Genomic DNA, 13,652 nt, shown 5'->3' with positions numbered 1-13,652 from the left:
TGTCTATGTACACGACATGTACATGGTCTGCCTCTGTCGCCAATTTCCATCACTTGCTACAGAAGTCCACAATATTCCATTGCTGATTCAAGAGTAAAGTACTCTCACTAAATGTTTTAACTGTATTTGGGCCATCCATCCTAAAAATCTGTTTGTTTCCTTTAATCCCATGCTGTTTTGAATGTGGCCGAGATCGGTTGAAAAATGTTTTGTCGATGTGAATCTTTTATTTTCCTGAAAAGTTTGAAGAAAATCCATGAAATATTTAGATACAATTTATGTAACTCTTGGGTAGGATCGTTTATAAGAAACAGACAGTATTTTTAGGATGGTCCATGGGAATCTGTCCACATTTTTTCTATGCTAAACGTTTAATGTATGCCTTGGCATCTTCATAATCTTTCTTTTGGAAGATCAGCTGGCATCGATTGTTGATAAACGTTGGCGGATGCATCTTGCACAGAACTGTTGAAATTCGGTGTTCTTCGATCTCTGGTGTACTGGGCCAAATGAATAATTCCTTTCCACACAAATGAAGGAATGAAAGCTTGACAGCCTCTCCATTCTCCAGAATTCAGTGATGCTATACTGGTCAGCGATTGAGCGCTTCGTGGCAGAAATGGGCTGCAAATACCATGATTTCCTTTGTTGAAAATGCACGATCTCTATGCCATGGCTGAGTGATGGCCCCTGAAACAAAAAGATGCATTTATTGTCGAGCAAAAGTATGTGTTTGGAGAAGTAGGCCTAAACTTTTATTGGTGCATGAATAAAAGGATTTTTTTCGATAACATTTTATTTAGCCTATGTTTTTTTCAGAATGGACTGAACATGAACAGCAGGCAGCAATGTTCAAATCGCCCCATTTTTCTACTGGCTTTCATTCAACAAACCAAAATATAAAATATAAACCAATGTCACCTGCAGGGTCACCCGTATCTTGCCAAAAGGTGACCACGTGTGACTTCTTTCAGGTCACACTGAGGTGAACAGAGCTGCTATCCACCAGGAGCGACTCCTTGAGGAATATCTGCCTACGAGAGATTCCGATGAGAATCGTTCTACAGAGTCACCATGAAAAATATGCGTTTGCCTCATAACGTCACTAAATGATGTCATAATGTCTCAAACTTGACATATCTAGAAAGCACTCATCGAGGTGTTCAATTTGAGGTACAGCACGATATGGTTCCTAAAACTTGAAAATGTGACCTTGGGGTCAAATATGTTTGACCTCAGGCGCGAACCATGAAGGTCAAGGCCAATCACCAGCAAAAACTAATCAGCTGAGCGCCAGACCATATACTACATTCCCATAAAGTTTGGAGACGATTAGATTAAAATTACTCAAAAAATATGGGTTTCGTCGACTCCCCTGATTTGCGACAAAGTGACCTTGACCTTTGACCTTGACCTTCAAAATTTTATGCGCTGAAAGGGACCTCTATAGGCCTCTGATATGCGAAGTTACAAAAATTTCCAATGATAACTGTGCTCTGCAGAGTGATTTATACGTGATTACAGACAAAAAAAAAGCAAACAAAAAAAAACATATGAAGGTCAAGGCCAATCGCCACCAAAAATTAATCAGCTGAGCGCCAGACCATGAACTATATTCCCATGAAGTTTGAAGACTATCCCATCAAAATTACTCAAAAAATAAGGGTTTCGTCGACTCCCCTGATTTGTGACAGTGACCTTGACCTTTGACCTTGACCTTCAAAATTTTGTGCGCTGAAAGGGACCTCAAAAGGCCTCTGATATGCGAAGTTACAAAAATTTCGAATGATAACTGTGCTCTGCAGAATTTTTTATATGTGATTACAGACAAACAAACAAAAAATAAAAAAAAATTCAAGCTGACTAACATATCTTGCAAAAACTTCGTTTTGGCAAGATAATAAATCAACAAAACATGAACTAGACTCAGCCATGCTATCCCTGACACCATGGCATTAGTATGACCTTCATTCATAATGTCTTATGATAGAACAATGCTGATTTAGCATAGGAACAGATAGTAAACACATGGTATCTTGGATTGAATTGATGCTGGATTTCAAAACTGCTGATTTCAGATAACATTTGACCTATTTATAAGCAGACAAATGTTGGAAATTGTAACTTACCAGGGTCCAGGTGTAATATATTGTTACGAATTTGGAAGCCTTGTGCACACGGACAGACAGTGGTCCTTATAGGACAGTTATATCGGTAAGTGAGTGTTTTTAGTTCGGGTCCCGTCCCTTGTTTAATGGGTAATTAAATGTTCATGCGCTGCGGAGTTATTTTGATAGGGTTTTCTTTTACAGTTTTACACCCCTTATAACTACAACAACACGCCTTCACCTCGCTTCCTCACACAAGACGCCATTGCTTACGTGCGTGTCAGCACATACGTGGGCAGAGTTCACAAGGACCTGACGTCGCTCTCGCCCAATCAGGGAGATGCGAGCGAGTTCCCCAGCGGTCGTCCAATGAGCACCGCCCACAAAGGATAATATTCCTATGCCTGTTTGGGGGGCGGTCCGCCGTGACGGCCGTCACGCCCCCCGGTCCAATCAGCGGACTTGGCGTCATTTGCGGCCAATGGGCGATGAGCGAACCATGCCCAAGAAGGGGACGGAGGAACAAAGAAACAATCTGTGCCCCTTCTTCTCGAGCACGTGCTCTGGTTCTCGGCTCATCTCGTCGCTGGCGTGGTCTGGCTCTCTGCCCTCATCTCGTCACTGGCGTGGTCTGGCTCTCTGCCCTCATCTCGTCACTGGCGTGGTCTGGCTCTCTGCCCTCATCTCGTCGCTGGCGTGGTCTGGCCCTCATCTCGTCGCTGGCGTGGTCTGGCTCTCTGCCCTCATCTCGTCACTGGCGTGGTCTGCGTCTGGCTGCCCTGGTCCGTCTTCTGGCTACCGGAGCTCCGAGAGGGGGTGGACGTCCAGCCGTGCGCTCGCGGCCAGGTAGCCTGCCACGTTCTCGTCCTTCAGCTCGACTTCCCTCCGAGCCGAAGGGATAATAAAGACCATTTGGGTCCGTTTCTTTTGGGTGTGCGATTGTCTGTGGGCCCGTCTTTAAGTAGGAACTGTTAAATGCTTGTGCTGTACATGATTTCATTTCTTTATAGTCTGTTTAACTCTGCTCTTTGTGTGTTCCCTTTCCCCCATTATAAATAAATCCCCTGTTAAATGTTTCAGCTCGTTTTTGTGTTTCTTTTATTGGTTTAACGCGTTGGGAAATTTGGGAAGCGGCAAAGTGTGCATTTGGACCGACGGGACCTCGGTAACAATCCGCTCGGGTTACACATGGGTCGAGCACAGAAACAACTCGTCCCATTCGAGTCCTGTTGAGGGTGTGAATACTCTTTAGTTCGCCACGTGGGCCTCTAGGTATTTTGAACTTTGGCAAATAACCCTGTCCCACGTGGTTGATTTATTGACGATTCACTGTCCTGTAAGGGACCCGTACCCTCGGAGTTTTCCGAAAGGTACGATCGAGATTCCGGGTGTTCGGTAGAGTTGACCCTACTGCTCCACCTTGCGGTCCTGCTCACAGCTGATACCCGGCCCGCAACAATATAACGATTAGGGGGATATAAATTCAGCTTTCTTTTTTTAATGTTCTTTCATCTTGCCAATACAAAGAAAAGAAAATTACAAATGGCATGATGGGGGAAAAAAGTCATGCAAGGCGGCAAATACAAATGAAAGAAATCGCCTTGCATCTCATTACGTGGTTTCAAAATAAAGAATGTATACAAAAGACAATTTGCTCAAAACAGGATTTATTTCATAATGCATACATATTTTATAGTTTCAAATAGAATCAGCAATGGAATATAGTGGACTTCTGGAGCAAGTGATGGAAATTGGTGATGGAGGCAGACCATGTACATGTCGTGTACATGATGCTATATAATACCTGTACATTATATGTACATCGCTATGTACATTATCTGTCAAACAAGGGAACTTTGGACCTACATTATTCTTTGTTTTTAAAAGGTCCCATGGATTTTACGATTGGTTTTGAGGGTGAAGATATGGAACTTTCATTTGATAATATTAGTTTCAAAATATTAGGATGATTATGGGAGTGGGCGTGGCTCGAAAAAGGGCTTCATATAGCCTGAAGTGGTCTTGAAATCCCCTGCACTGCCAAAACCACCAAGGTCCCATGAATGTTTTACTTTCCTAGGATAGTACAGTCCTTGTACTATCTTGTGCACTAATAAAATCCATGGGACCTTGATGGTTATTAAAAATATGGCCGGAGAAAGTCTGAAGTGAATGTTTGCAGAAAGGGATTATAGGTGGCGCCACTCTCCATAACCATCCAGATCCCATAGATTTTTGTACAAAATATTTTAGTACCCAAACCATATAAGTTTGTCAAGGAATTTCCTTGGGCAACTGATGGTTATTCTAAATAATTCACTTTGAAAATGGAAAAAAAAATTCAAAGGTGTCAAAATCTCCAAACTTTGGGTGTGGCCCAAACGGCAGGGAATGGGTCAATCACATCAAAAATTTGGCTTTTTGAGTTTTAGACCATACACAACCTCGGATAAAAATTTGAAAAATATCTGAAGACATCAATGTTCATGGGTGGGTATATCGTATTAAAATTCACTCTTAAGGAAATAACTGTCTAAGGACCTGAATGTGTGGATGCATTCATCAGACTGGATTCTAAAATCCGTAACAATATATTTTTTAGCAGCCTGGCGTTGAAAAATGTCCATTACATGTTTCTGTATGTGTTTGGTTTCGAGAGTTTTTTTTGCTCTTGTAAAATACCATATTAACCGCACCCCTGTTTTTCACCCTCAAAATAAATGAATATATTGATCATTTTATTTTCTGATCTGGATCTAAATATGTTTGTACATTAACTTTGTACGGAGGTATCAACATGCTTACTCCCATGTCTGCTTAATTTCATCTTTGTATTATAAAATAAATAATTATTGAGGCTATGAGAGCTAACACACAGAACGTACAACAAGGGGAGCAGGATAAAAGAGGGGTGGGAGAAGGAAGGACAAAACAGTGAGGAACAGACATGTGGAGATCTGTGGAAGGAAGAGGAATGGGGTGGGGTACATGGGTTAAACAAGATGGACGCGACAGACTTTCAGGAAGGAAAGCAGGATATTTGAAGGAGGTGGGTTTAGGGTGGATTAACGGGGGTAGAAAAGATCATGATTTTGGATAGGGGAAGATAAGAGATGGTGGTGAACAGGTTTTTGACGACCTGGAGGGAAGAGTGGGATTGAAGAAAGTGTGGGAGTTTGTTCCAAAGGTGGGGACTGAAGAGGAATGAAAGCGTGAAGGTGAGCAGTGATTCTTATTCTCCTTTTCAAGAACTTGGAGAGAGAGGAGAGGACACCAAGAAGTTTTTATTTTTCTTATTTTTTAATATTTTAAAGAGCATTTTTTTTGTCACTAGGAAAAGCAAGAAAAGGGATTCATACCGGTATCATTCATATTTCTTGTGGATTTGTGGCCCTAAAAATGGCCGTTTGGGTTTGATGAAGCTTTTCAGATAAACCCGAGGAGATCCTAAATCCGAGGAAATTAATGTTTTCCTCGTCGAAGATGGCACGGAACTCCTTGTCTGAATCAGGGAAGAGCAACTCCCTGTCACTGTCATTTTCAGCAGCCTCCTCCCAAGTGATGTTGTCTTCTGTGCCGTCCATGTTGTTTGAGATGCAGCATTTCAGAAATGCTCGCTTGATGATGTCCGACGGTATCTCCTCCCACATCTGGATGATCCAGCCACAGATCATCGGAAGGTCGACCTTTCTCATCATCCCACTCTTGGTGTAGGTCTTCTCCACACTCATTATACAGTCAGACCAGCAGCGACGTAGCCTGTTAATGAACGTCTTGTTGATGGACAAATCGAGGGGCTGCAGGAGCGATGTCATCCCACTTGGGAGGATGACGAGATTGGTGTTGGTCTGACGGAGCAGCCATTTGGTGTCGTCAGTCTTGTGACAACTGAACGCATCCAGGATGAGCATGCTCCATCGGCGGGAGAGACCGCCATCCAGCCTACTACTCCAGACAGTGCGCACCCGGTCCTGGACCAGTCTAGAAATTATGCTTGTGTGAATTTCCACTCACGTGGGTCATACGGTGGTTGGATGAACGCTGGCAGTCTCTCAGTCAACATAATGCTCAGCCAACGACGGGAGTAATGGTGAAAATTCAACCAAGATGCATGTGGACAATGCTCCTCGGAATCCGGGTTGAAAATCCTGGTGGGAAACGCGTCACAAAATGTTGATTTTCTTTTTTTTTTCAACATGAAAATACCAAGTCCAGGAAATAGGAAAGTTTGTCTGTGGTGATTCCACCAAGATGCAGCTCATGTTCCTCAAAATCGTCTAAATGGTCCACTACAAGTCCCTCGTCTATCCACCCCTTCTGCGACGCATGAACAATGATGTTCGGCTGGAAACTTGTCTTTGGGCAGTGTTTTCCTCTTGAACATGACATACGAGGGGAAGCTTGCCACACAAGCTTATTTGAGGTGGGTGTTCCGTTATTGGACTCTAGCTATTGTGAATAATTCTTCTTTGGATGTGAGACAAGGTGGTGTTCTTTTGTGTTTAATGGTGTTTTTCGAGCCACGAGGCTCTATATACGTCACGTACCTAAACTCCGTGTGTCTCCTGATGTTTCTACGTGTGACTTATTTAATTTCCACATACTTAAAACACTGTACAAACTCTTAACCTGAACCAATTTTCAAAATTTTAACAATGGAATTGAGCTTAACAGATGTTCCAACTGCTACAAAAGTGTTCATTTGGAATACAATTGAAATTTAGCATTGATCGTTTTTAAGACTGATTTGTTTTTTCCCCATACCCATGTATTAAACACATCCCCAACTTTTACCTCTTTGCCGATTAAAAAAAAAAAAAAAAAGTGCAGTTTATACACCGGAAAATACGGTACTAGTATCCCGTTGCCGTTTTGAAGAACTGAATTTTTTTGTGGGGGCTTAAAACACTTCCCCACACCCACTAAGGAATGGAGCTGGGTGTTTTATTTAATATTACCTTTCACATTGCAACAAAGGCACTACAGAGCGATTTTAATAAAAAATTTAACTTTTGATTTTCAATTTCCACCCCCCCACCCCCCGGCTGTCATTGATGAACCTCTGAAAGTTTGACGAAGAGCTGTTTGGCCATTTCTGAGAAAAATGGTGACCTGTGAGGAATGGGGGTGGCAATGTTGTGGAGACTGTGATGAACGAGGACACACCGCGAGCCCCGTGTGTGTTGCACGATAGGGCGGGTTTGTTGTCGAACATTTGAAAAAAACAACACCAAACAAAGGGTCATAGGCCCCCTACAGAGAAAGCTCTGTGAAGTCGTGGACACATCAGGCAGCTGGGGTGTGTCCGAAGATAAACAGCACCACCTGTCCTAAAAAGAGGCAGAGCCCTTCATCAAAGTGCAAAGCTTGGACGATGTTGCATGTTTCAAAGGAAAGACCGAAGCAGGACAGCAAACAACAAAAAAAAACAATGAAATTTGGAATGGTGAGGAGAGGGAGAATGTCCCACACAGAATGTGCTATGCATTTTAAGCGTGGGGGGAGGGGTGGTGGAGGAGACTGATTCATGGCTGTTCGATGTCTGTCTGTGGGCAGAAGGACAAACAGATGAAGAAATGACATGATAATGGGCAAAAGGATGAAGGGGAAGTAGAGGGGTAGAGGGGTAGAGGAGGAAGAGGAGGAGGAGGAAGAAGAGGAGGATGATGATGAACAACATTATCTGGAAGAGAAGCTGGCTAGTAAGATAGAAGAGGTAAGAATGACACCAACTGAAGAAAGAGCATGACTAATTTGGCCACATAATAATAAATGCACAACACTAATCGGCAGAATAAACAAATCTTTAAAAAAAATTACTGTATTACCAAAATCGCCCCTCCTGAAAGAAATAAACATTTTTTTTTCAGCAGCACTGCTCATTGAGGAAAAAGCAACAACAAAACACCGCAACAACAGAACAGGTTCCACAAATATAACCTAAGTACCACAATAGAAGCAAAGACTCGAGAGACTGATAGAGCTGCTCAGAAAGGAGACAGGACAGGTTCAGTGATCCAAAGAGGGAATCGAAGCCCAAAACAAAAGAGGAGAATCCAAAAAATATATAAAATTTAACACAAAGACCTCGAGGTAACGGTGACTGAAAAACTCAAAATAGAAATGATAGCAGGAAAATAACAAAAACTTCAAGGCGAACAACAGGAGAAACAAAGGCCAGATATTTTTTTATTTTTGAAAACGACCTGAATAAATTTTGCCGTGAACTTGGGAAACGGAGACAGAATGTGTTATCCCCTCCTGAAAGAGATGAACTGTAACAATTCCGGAAAGCAATTTTTGAGGATTGAAAAGAACACAAGGAGGCGGAATGGATCCGAAACCTGGAGGAGGAGGAGAAGCAACATCTTCAGGAAATGCCCCCAGTAATAATTGATGCAGAAAAGATAAGACAACAGCTTGCAAAAGATGGCAAACTTCAAAAGCCCTAGCCCAGTTAGGATCCTGAACTTCTGGATAATGCAATTTGATGCTCTCCACACTCACTATGCTTGAGTATTGAATCAACTTATCCAAGGGGATCGGGAAATAGATGAATGGCTCACAGAAGGTAACACCTTCCTCATCCCAAAATCTGAAGAAACCCAAAATGTGAAGCATCACAAATATCAGCCAAAAACCTGTCTACAAACAACATACTGTACAAACTTTTAACAGGAATCCTCATCGAAGCGATGTACCCACCATCGAACACAACAAGGACAGAAGGGATGTAAGACAGGATGCTATGGAACAAGAAACCAACTCCAACTAAACATGGCCATACTTGAAAACTGCAATACTTGAAGACTGCAATATCAGAATAACCAAATTGTTCACAGCCTGGATAGACTATGAATAAGTTTTTGACAGCATCTCTCATTCATGATGGATGATAAAGTGCATGCAAATCTCCACGATAAATCCCCAAATCAATCTGATTGAGAAAGCCATGGATCTATGGAACACCGCACTAATACTGTCGCACTTGGAAGGAAAGATCGAAATACCAGGAGTGAAAATATGACACGGGATCTTTGAAGGAAACGGTCTTTCTCCCCTCCTGTTTTGCCTTGCTCTGGATCCACGAAATAACCTCATTGATGAGCAAGGACATGGATACACCCGAGCAACCAAAAAAAGAACGTCCAAAGGAATGAGAAAGGTGATACATATGCAAATACATGGATGAGGTAAGCTCATTTGGGACGGAGAACAAATTGTAATAAATGCCCAAGACCAAGGGCACAACATGAATGGCTTTAAGAAAAGGGCAGGACAGTCAATCGGACAAGTGTATATTTTGCAAGGTAGAACCAGAAAGCATGAATTGCCTACTTTCGGCATGTGAAAAAAAAAAATCAACCTCAAGTCAGAACAGCTCTGCAAACAAAGGCATAACAAAGCATGTGGAGTAATCCACCAGCACATCTGCAGAAATTTCAATATGCCAGTTCCAGAAAACTCATGGAAACATGAACCAAAAGCAATCGTTGAAAAATAGGATGTAATGCTCACATTTGACCTGATGATCCCATCCAGAGTGAGCAGAGAAAACAAAGCCTTGTGACCAGACATTATTCTCAGGAACAAAAAGGAAAAGACAGCATTGCTGATTGAGACATCAGTGCCCAGTGATTTTTGCTTAACTCATATATATATATATATATATATATATATATATATATATATATATATATATATATATATATATATATATATATATATATATATATATATATATATATATATATATATAAATAAATCAAGAAAATGACCAAATATCAGTTCCTCAGAAATGAGATCAAGAAATCTTGGAAGCTGAAGAGCATTAAAATTGCACTGGTGATAATTGCAGCAACAGGAATAATAAAGAAGAACCTCACTGCGATTGTGAAAACCATCCTCAGGAATATTATCACAAACGAACCACAATTTGAGGCATTCCGGAGTTCGTTGACTCTCCTGAAAAGAGCCCTCAGAACAAAACTCTGAGAACAACAAAGTTGAACAGCTTAGTCCATAAACTGTGATCCCTTACCGAAGCGAGGTTCGATACTTCAGTCATGTGAGGACTTCGTTCCATCTCCTCAAACCCGCAAATGGAGATGAAAAGCAATCACACATGCACACATACGGCTCTTATCGTATAGATGTAAAAGCGGTGCTCGTCTTGCCAAGTGCCGATGTTATTACGATTGATATATTATAACAATAATAATTAAATAAAAATGGTTTGTGTTCAGTTAATTTTAATTGCTCAATCAATGCTATCACATGAGTCATTTTAATTTTTCTTCTTTTTTTTCAATCTAGAGGAAATCGTGGTTCGATGGGGAGAATTGTACGAATCGTTTATTCCCCTGCCTCCTGCCTTGCCACTGTATTCAACAAGAAGTCTTTGTCTGATCACATGCTGTCACTGGAGTTTTCAGAATGGATTTCAATATGGATTTTTAATAAACACTTTTAAATACACACTGCTTGCTTACCTCTGCAAAAGCCTGATCGCAACTGGAGTGTGCGAAGCAAAAATTATCTTTACCAAAAGTGTATCTTCAGCTGCCATAGCTTAAAAAAAAAGCGCAATTAGTTTTCTATTTCTACCATCCATTGCAAAGGTTCTTTTCTTCCACGTGCTTCGTTGAGCTCTCTGCTACGCATCTTAAGAACCACCTATAATCTCAGCACGATTCATCTTGGTGTACTATCTTTGATCCAATGGAGCCTGCCGCGAAGAAAAGTGGTGTGGTGGTCAGAGATGCCAACTCTGAGGAGGAAGGTACACCGACTCGTCTGTGGATCATGCATGGTGCCATCACGTTTGGCCGCGAGTACTGCTACGCGATTGAAACTGCTCTTGTCACGCCTGTGGTACTCAAGATTGGTTAGTGTTTGTTTAAGTATTGTTCTACCAACTACAAAACACACACCATACAACACAATTGTATTCTGGCGACCACCAGTACCCTGATATTTTTTCCAGAACGTTTTTCCTACTTAAGTGGATTTGTGGATTTGTGGATTAAGTGGATTCCTGATTAAGTGGATTTGCAAGATGCACTACAAAAGCCTAACAGATGATTGATGAGTAATAAATCGGGTCCAGTATAAGGGGTTGTTTCCAACGCACTTGTATCTTCACCAGCCTTACTCACATATTTTAGGTTATTCATTATTTAAAGTGCATATTTTCAAGATTTTATATTGTTTGACTAATAAAAACTCGATGGTACATACCCCATGCAGTCTTGAGAAAGACGGTGCGAGTTAAACTTTTGTATTTCAAGGTTTTTTTTTCTTGTTTTTTTTTTTCTTCTTTTTTTTCTTTGATCCAATTTGGCTGCCAGACCACGTGACACATAAGTCATTTTATTAAACTTTGTTTTTGCTGTGACAAGAAACTTCCCTTTCAGTGGATTGTCTTGATTGATGCAGACTATACTTGTAGGGAAACATAGGTTGCAACATGATCTGCACAGTACATATCTACTATATCCACAAAAGTACCAGTTGTAGTGCTATTATAGTTGAGATATCGTAATGTAGTTTTTACGTTTTTTTTAATAGTTAATTAAAGTTTTTTTTTTTTTTAATGTATCTCTCAATTTTGGAAATTAGGATGTTGACATTTTGAAATAATTGTTGGTTGAATTCAGTGAGCTGATATGCAAATCCTGTTCAAATTTATCATCAATCGGATGAAAATTGAAGATTTTAGAATACTGGCCGATGTTGACCTCAAAAGAGTGACCGTTATATCACATGGTCATGTAATCTGCAAAGTTTCAATTTCCTCTGCTGAACGGTTTGCGATGTACGATCTCAACAAAATGCAGACACGTACGGCGTACGTACGACGCATGGACAGTACATATGCCACCGATCGCTTAACCCCACTTTTGGCTTCGCAAGCATAGGTTAATTTGAGAGATCATAGAATGTGATACCACGCACAGTGTTCAAGTTTATACTGTACTTTATTTTTAATACAATAATTATTTTAAAGATAGTTTAAAAAACAAAAAATCCATAAATTTAGTGCTCTTGATGCAATCTTGTACACCACCTTTTGGAACATGTCCAAGTACTGCAAAACTGGAGGTTCTTGGAAGTATTTTAAGACTTTGTATTCTCGTGTTCAATTATGTAATTCAATTTAAATAAAATAAAGATTGTGAAAGTTCGTATAAATTTAATTCCGTGTTTTACGCAGTGTCGATTACACAACCCTATGGAACATGTTACATTAGTTATTCGTGCCTGTTGTTTGTGTCCTTTTTATAACGTCCTTAACAGTAAGTTTCATGTATGAACTGATTTTCAATTTTCTATCACTCCCAGGCATGCAGACAATAAAAAATATTATTTCACTCCTCTCTGCACATGTGTGATCAGGACGAATTGAGAGCCAAAGTTCGGTAAAATGACAAAGCTGTCTTCCAATTCATGTTCAAAATATAACATTCAGTTTAAATAAGTAATTCCTCAATCATAAACGGATGGACGGATAAATAGACATGAACCAATTGCTCACCACACTTTTTGCTTCATGTGTGTGGGGTAATGATTATTTCATGATTTATAGGATTACCTTTATGGAAAGCAGAAAATATCAAGCAACTCCACCAAAGCTCAAATTTCATTTTTGGACTCCTTTTTCCTCAGGTCTCCCAGAACAGTATTACAGCTTGACGTGGTTCTTGAGTCCAGTTTTTGGACTGCTGCTGTCCCCACCGCTAGGCTCAGCGAGTGACCGCTGCACGTTGCGGTGGGGACGAAGACGGCCCTTCATCTTGTTGCTGGGCATCGGCGCTCTGCTTGGGGTTGCTCTTTTCCTCAACTGCTCTAAAATTGGTGTGTATTTTGGACTGGAAACATTACTGTTATTCACTGCAGCTTCTTTGCTTTATTCTTAATATCTCTGCATATCACTTTATTTGTATTGTTGGATGGGGTGGAAGAATCTAAATTGACTTTTGATTTACCAAAATGTATTTGTTTTGTATGTTCCCTCACCCCCCCCCCCCCCATTGTTTGTAAAAAAAATCTATGTTCCTTTCTTCTTTTGGTTGTAATATCCGTTGGTTGGTGTCAAAAAAGTTGAATGAAGCCCTCTCGGGTCCAAAGTATTCACGTTCATTTTGATTGCTTTACGTTTCGAGGAACAAGTTATGATTTTTCTTTCCAAGCTTGTGTATGAAGGGATTTTCATGTGTTGCACAACTCCAACTTCGGCTCTTTTAAAGTTGTTCATTGAACTCCGTGCAGCTTTGAGTTGAAGCTCATTTGCTGTGATACTTCTTTGTATCTCTTGATCCATTATTCTGTGGCTGTCAACATAACATTGAGTTTTTTTTTTGTCAGTTTACAAATTATTTTGAGGTGCAGGTACTTGATTGCTTTAACTTTTGTACAAAGTATGTGGTTTGCAAGTAGACTGCTCTCATGAGAACATTGAACTTGCAAATCACATACAGTACTTTGTACAAAGTCCATCCGGTCGGTCCATTATATATATATATATATATATATATATATATA

The 13,652-nt window shown here is 40.5% G+C and overlaps 1 protein-coding gene across 3 annotated transcripts in view; it reads left to right on the top strand.

Annotated features, from left to right (window-relative positions):
• The window catches only part of LOC147028361 (polyamine-transporter SLC45A4-like), a 103,653-nt gene that overhangs the window by 9,948 nt on the left and 80,053 nt on the right, over positions 1–13,652 (top strand). For 2 of the 3 annotated variants that reach the window (XM_085878681.1, XM_085878682.1), the window contains exons 2-3: positions 10,425–10,995; positions 12,777–12,965. In XM_085878681.1, coding sequence (XP_085734807.1) covers positions 10,830–10,995; positions 12,777–12,965 — 355 coding nt within the window. In that variant the 5' untranslated portion in view covers positions 10,425–10,829. The remainder of the gene's footprint in view (positions 1–10,424; positions 10,996–12,776; positions 12,966–13,652) is intronic. The other variant, XM_085878683.1, reaches the window with a different exon arrangement.

Source organism: Eptatretus burgeri, chromosome 4 (genome assembly GCF_056783735.1).
Source record: "Eptatretus burgeri isolate ZD-2024b chromosome 4, Ebu_testis_v1, whole genome shotgun sequence".
In the NCBI taxonomy this organism is placed as follows: domain Eukaryota; kingdom Metazoa; phylum Chordata; class Myxini; order Myxiniformes; family Myxinidae; genus Eptatretus; species Eptatretus burgeri.
Note: the sequence above shows the minus strand (reverse complement) of the source record. Positions and strands in the feature narration are given on the sequence as shown.